The sequence below is a fragment of the Lichenostomus cassidix genome, chromosome 2, assembly GCF_008360975.1.
Source record: "Lichenostomus cassidix isolate B80296 chromosome 2, HeHo_3.0, whole genome shotgun sequence".
NCBI lineage: Eukaryota > Metazoa > Chordata > Aves > Passeriformes > Meliphagidae > Lichenostomus > Lichenostomus cassidix.
The window spans coordinates 30,438,609-30,444,920 of record NC_139482.1 but is presented as its reverse complement, the minus strand read 5'-3'; the positions used below and the strand labels follow the sequence as shown (position 1 = coordinate 30,444,920).

General features: G+C 41.4%; 1 protein-coding gene across 1 annotated transcript; it reads left to right on the top strand.

The window, feature by feature from the left end:
* The first annotated feature begins 1,466 nt into the window (after nt 1-1,466).
* On the top strand, nt 1,467-5,208 carry POLR1F (RNA polymerase I subunit F). The gene is made up of 4 exons (XM_085050878.1): nt 1,467-1,750; nt 1,867-2,008; nt 3,142-3,350; nt 4,719-5,208. The coding sequence occupies exons 1-4, from the start codon at nt 1,530-1,532 to the stop codon at nt 5,134-5,136; spliced, it is 990 nt and encodes a 329-aa protein (XP_084907004.1). The 5' UTR covers nt 1,467-1,529; the 3' UTR covers nt 5,137-5,208.
* The last annotated feature ends 1,104 nt before the right edge of the window (nt 5,209-6,312 follow it).

The following is a 6,312-nucleotide window of genomic DNA, read 5'->3' as shown; positions in this document are numbered from 1 at the left end:
CAAACTAAATCCACTCATAAATAAGAGTTATAAAACATACGTTTCTTTTAGGAATAGAAGTGCATGCAGTTATTGTATAAGGTCTTTAACCAAGATTGAAAGCACATTGCAAGGTTTAAATATGATCCAAATAGATGAAATAAAAAATACAGTATTTCTTCCAGAAAGCTGAGCCCATATAACATAAAATTAATTTCAACAGACATTAAATACTTTGGAGGACTAAAGCCACATAGGAATACAGATTACAGTAGTTCAAGACATTTTCAGTTTTGGAAGTGTGGTTGACATCTGAAAGCCATTTTTATGTCAGTTCTTTCACACTAATCCAATTTTACTTGCAGTAAAGTACTGCAAATTATACCATTTGTTTTACTTGTGAAAACTAAAAATGTCCTGTCTTCACAGTGTGTTCAGTCAAAGAAAACTTTCTGGTGATGTAGCATTTGAGTAGTTTCAAAGGCTTTTGCATCACTTACTGTTTTATAGGGAGTTCTAGAATTTCTGGTATCTAATGTAAGGCTTGTTTTCACAAAACAACACTGTTTCTGAGCTCCTCACAGCATAAAAGGAATTTTAACACCTTTGATGAAACTGATCTTTTTTTTTTTTTTTGTAACTCCCCATGTGGATTCAATCAGTCTGAAAGTGTACGTTTACTATAGCAAGTTAAGTTGATATCAATTAGATTTAAATCAATGAGAGAACACCTTTTCTAGGTTTTGCATGAGTTCAGTTAAATCAATTTAGAGTAAAATCATAAGGCAATCCTGTGCCACTTTGTGTGGATTTAAAGTCTGAATGACTTTTCTGGACAAAGTGTTCACTAACCAGCCACAAATCCCATCATTTGCAACAGGACAAGGTTTCTGTCTGTAGTATTGCAGCTCACTTGGTAAGTCATGGCAGTGTACAGTGCACGAGCAACCCTTTTGGGGACTTTTATATATTTTTCTACTCCTTAGTTTATGGTTAATAAATGCGTTTAAACATTTCTCTCCATATGCACAAAGTGGATCTGGGGTCTAGCAACAAAGAACAAATTCTGCATTCTTAAAATTGCTATATATGAAGAGCGCCACTTAAGGTGATTTGTCATCGCGTCTTTTGTCCGAAACACCAAAGCTCAATTTCAATTTCCAAGGCCATGGTATCACACCACCTCTCCAGTCTGAAGGGCCACGTGTTTGGGTTCGGTCCGGGGGCGAACAGGAGCGCTCAGCCTGCCAGAGCGTGATGCTCACGGCAAAGTCACCGGTTCGAGCCCCGTGTGCGCCACTCACGCTGGACGCGATGACCTCTGCGGTTCCCTTACAACTCAGACTATTCCGTGACTCTGAGATGTAAATCTGATTGAAAGGAGGAAATAAATAACGCGGCATGACTTGACAGGGCACCACCCGGCACGTCGGAAGGCGAACAAGCCCCGCCACGCTTCCCCACGGAAGTTCGTCACTGCCCTCGGCCGGGCCCGCCCCGGCGAAGGGAAGGAGCCTGACGCCATCGCGCGGCGCGGAGCCCTGCCGAGCATGGCCGTGCCGCGGGAGCCGCCGCCCGCCCCGGCGCTGCCCCCCGCCGCCGCCGCCGCCCCGTCCTTCGCGGCGGCGCGGGCGCTCGTGGGGCGCCGCTACTCGTGCCTGGTGGCGGCTCCGCACCGGCGGCATGTGGCGCTGCCCCCGCGCTTCCTGGGCCGCAAGCGCTCCGGCATCCGCGCGCAGCTGGACGCGGAGCTCCTGCGCTACTCCGAGAGGTGCGCCCGGCGCGGCTGGGGGGCTGGCTCGGCTCCGCTCGGCTCCGCTCCGCTCGGCTCGGCCCGGCCCGGCCCGGCCCGGCGGCTAACGGTGCCCCCTCCCCTTGTCCTTCCAGCCTGCAGGGTGTGCCCGTGGCTTACGACAACATCCGAGTGGTGGGGGAGCTCGGCGACATCTACGACGACCAGGGGTTCATCCACCTGAACATCGAGGCGGACTTCATCATCTTCAGCCCCAAGAAAGGGAAGAAGCTGGTGGTATGTAAAGGCTTTGGCGTCTCACGAGGCAGGCTTTTTAACTGAGTGGTCAAAGCTTGGCTTATCTCCAACGTCAAGTGGTCTGAGGCTTAGGTATAGCTATATTTTAGTTTATATTAGTGTGTTCATGTATGAGTAGTTCATAGCAATTTATGAGCGGTTTGTACTAGTAGTTTTTACTGTAGTCTATCTGTTCTGTTTTGTCTGTCCCTAGATTTGTTGAATTTTTATATAATTACATATTACTAAAACGTGTGATAAGAATTGCATATTAAATACTGTATCATAATGATGTAAGTCATATCGGTGCTTCTTTCTGAAGAGCAGGTAGTTCTCAAACAGGTGCGTTTATTGTAGTGATAGGAATGTTCAGGATGCTCTCCAGAGTTCAGTTCCTTAAGACACAAGAGCAGTACATCGGGTTGAAGCCTGCCTTTCAGTAAAGGAGGTGTGTGGCTCACAGAACAGATTGAAGCTTGTCGATGCCCTTGCTCAGCACTTGTGGGTAAAGTATGTTTAGAGTTGGCTTACATTCGTTGTTGTGCCATACCTTTTGCAGTATAGCTGGTGCCTTTAAAATTGTGATTAGGAATGAATGTGCTCTCCTCCTAGGAAGAGAGCAGAAAAATTTTCAGTGTCTGTCATTCATTCATAGGCCAAACAAAGGTGGGTATGGTTTCACATGCAGATGTGTCAGAAACCCACTGAACAGAGTGTTTAAAACCTTTTTATGTGTCTTGTCTATCTTCAGGTGCTAAGTAGTGCTGTGCCAGCTTGAAGGCCATTTTCGGCAAGTAAATCAGATTTAAAATGGCTTCAAAGCAAAGATGATCATTGTAGTGTAAGCAAAGAGTTATCTGCTCTATTCAGGTACTCACCATAGCTAAATCTCATGTTTTGGCTTGTTCTGTTGCAGTTCGGTTTTATTCCCAGAGGAATTGAATGAAGAGTATACAGGAGTAGCTTTGATTTTAGTGAAGGAGAATCAACTTCTTTGCTAGATAAACTGGCTTCATAACTTGTACATAAACTCTTACTGAAAATTTTCCAGATAGAAAACTAAATATATATTGTGTTCATTTAAAAGGTTGATACTTGCTATAGACTTGTATGATATTCTTTTTCTTTTTTAGGGTGTAATTAATAAAGTGGCCCCTAGTCATATTGGCTGCCTGATACATGGATGCTTCAATGCATCCATCCCTAAACCTGAACAAATGTCCATTGTACAGTGGCAAGAGCTGGGGTTAAAAATAGGGGATGAACTGAAATTTCAAGTGTTGCACTTGGATTCTGATACAGCTGGCGTGTTCTTCATTCGAGGAGGACTCACTAAAAGCAGGTATGGTGCCCTAATAGAGAGTATTTTTAACTGGTGTAATAGGTTTCTTACAAACTAAAGTATTTTAATTACATCCTAATGTTTAAGCTTTCTTATTTTCACGCAAATGCTTATCTACATACAACCTGTGTTGGTTGTCTTGAGTTAATCTTTCCACTATTTAGGACTTGCATGTAAGTTTTCTCGGGAAAAATTAAAACTAAGTATCTCTTCAGATCTAAAAATCTGAGTATGTTGACCTATGAATTGTGAATTGCATATATAATACATGCTTAAAATAGCACATCCAGGAGTCTAAGAGTAGCTTTGTGCATAGGATTTTCAAGTGCAAACAGTCCAGAACACAGTGGTTACATGTGCATTTACACACAATCAAGTGCATACGTGTTGCATAATCACACATGGTTAGATGTGGATGACTTAAATACTTGCTGAAACATGAGAATTTCAAAGATGATATGAGAAAAATTGTCAAGGTCCTCCTTAGGCCTCTGTACATTTTTAGGGCATCTTGCAAGAAATCTGGTCTTCAGAAGAGTTCATTCACTTTTTTTTAAAAAACAGTCATTTACTGAGCAATGTTTTTCTTCCAACATGGTTTTGGTTTTAATTAAATGTATACTATGACTCCTGCTGGCAAATTCATAGCATTTTTTGTTTGTTTTTTTCTTTTTAATCTGGAAAGATGCTCTGGTTCGTTTCAGTGAATTTACAATGAAACTTAGCAATTTTGTCTTCAGTGCCTCTGGGGACATAAAAACCTCCGTGGTTTTTAACTGCATTCTTTCCATATTTGTCTTCTTAGACATTTTTCCCAGTGCTCTCAGTTGCAAGGTACCTGCTGCGGGTTTTTTGGCGGGGGGAGTTTGTAGAGTTTTTTTTCACTTTTTAAACTTTTCTGGCATCGCTGTTCTTTTAATTAGAAAAGGGCAGTTGCTTGATAAAATCAGAAGTAAGCCTCATGTATGACTGAATAGGCCACTAGCTGTGTGTTTTTGTGAATGACTTACACCAAATAAGCTTCACTACACAATGTGTGGTTATGAATTAGGGGATAAAGGAGCACAAGGAAAGAAGAAATACCAAATGGTCTGTATAGCACTATAGAGAAGAAATTTAGGCTAAGATTCAAAAGAGAATATTATGTGGCAAGGAGGAAGCTAGTAAGGTAATAGAAGTTACTCGGAGAGTATTAAATTTTATGATTCTCTGCAACACAGAGTATCGTGTTCTCCATTTGTTGTTGTTTTTAGCACATATTTATCTTCTATTTAGTGTAGATATGTGTTCTAACAATTTTTGACATTTCACTATATGATGTGCCCTAACATGTCCCTAATTCAGTTTATTTTGTATATTTCTTTACAGTATACGGCCCAAGAAATCTGACACGGTCACTGAAAGCACAAATGGGGACGAAACTCAAGAGCTTGACCAGCAGGAAATTGGCTTGAATAACTGTGGGGAAGATAATGTCACAGAAGAGCCTTTAAATGAGATGGATAACCTTGGGAGGGAAAATGAAGAGCAAAGTGTTGATGCTGTGAATGGATTATGTGATGATAAAAACAAGAAGAAGAAGAAGAAAAAGAAAAAGAACAAGCAAGAAGAACAGGAATTGGTATTGCAAGAAGAACAGGAACTTGTATTGCCTACCAGTGACTCCAGTGGTTACCAAAGTGACCATAAAAAGTCAAAGAAAAAGAAAAGAAAGCATTGTGAAGTTGAAGAAAGTGAATTATCTCAGATGTCAGAAAAACCCAAAGCAAAAAAGAAAAGGGACTGAAGTCTGAAGTGCCTTTCCTGAGTTAGATTTCAGACGGTTTTGATAAGTTCCAATAAAACCCTGTTTTCAAAATCTGTATCCATTTTCCTTTACTACGCAGTCTGCTCTGCTGGGTCAGATGATGTTTGTGTGCATATGTGCACCAGCAGCTCGAAAGGCAGGACCTTTTAAAGTAGTGATAGAAGCAATATCTGCCTGGTTTATTTACTGGAAAACAAGGCACCATAGAACCATGGAATGTAATTACAGGGACACATGCATCACCTCTGTGTCTGCTTTCTAGTTCCACACACTAGCTAATTGGTAGTTAGGATGTCTGCTACTGTCACTCTGTTTTTGTCAATCGGTGTCTTGGTTTTACAAGAGTAGATTAGGATTATCTCTGGGTTTCTGGGAAATTCATGTGAATTTCCCCGGGTCTGAAAAGATACTATTTTTTGAGTATCAGTGCTTTTGGCTGCAGCTCTTCTATTGTGAGCAGCTCTGGGGGGAGCTGTAGTGTGACATGATGTAGTGTTTAACCAAGGTAGGAGGCCATTATTACTTTGGTATTGATTTACCTGCTACAGGAAGAGCATAACCAGCTCTTTGAAAGCCTTGTAAATCATCTGTGAATGTGGAAACTTGCTGTTCATTTCTGTTCCTAAGTGACAGAGCATTTTGCTTTAGTAATTAATCCTGATGCTATTACCTCACTTTAATAGATGTGTGTACAACTTCTAATAAGACATCTATTCACATTGAACATGTTCTTAATTTCAAGTGTGACAGTGCTTGTTTCAGGGCTCACTTTGTGCTTTTTTGATGTCTTATGCGTCTTTAAAGCTCCAAATTTATCAAGACAAATCAGTTACCAGCTTACAGACTCGATGGCATAGCAGTACATAGTAGGCATTTTAGTTATGATGCTATAAAGAACCAAGTTAAGGCTTTCTGAAGACGTTTAAGAAAGTGAGCTTAAGTAGCTAATGGCAGCAGAAACTGCAGGATGTCCTCTTGGGTTTGCTCTTCAGTGCTCTTCATCTTGAAGCCAGTTTCTGGGCAGTCCTGAGGTGAACATGAATTGTCCCTGTTGTGTTTCTGCATGTGATGATGCTGATGCTTGATCTACATGCAGTTTCACAGACACTGGCTCATCTGTCCATTCTTCCTGTACTGTGACAAAACCTGAGAAAT

Excerpts from the sequence above, each read along its gene's own strand:
- POLR1F (XM_085050878.1), top strand. The coding sequence starts at position 1,530 with ATGGCCGTGCCGCGGGAGCCGCCGCCCGCCCCGGCGCTGCCCCCCGCC. Across the intron at positions 2,009-3,141 it reads AGAAAGGGAAGAAGCTGGTG|GGTGTAATTAATAAAGTGGC; the intron begins GTATGTAAAGGC and ends TTTCTTTTTTAG. Across the intron at positions 3,351-4,718 it reads GGAGGACTCACTAAAAGCAG|TATACGGCCCAAGAAATCTG; the intron begins GTATGGTGCCCT and ends ATTTCTTTACAG.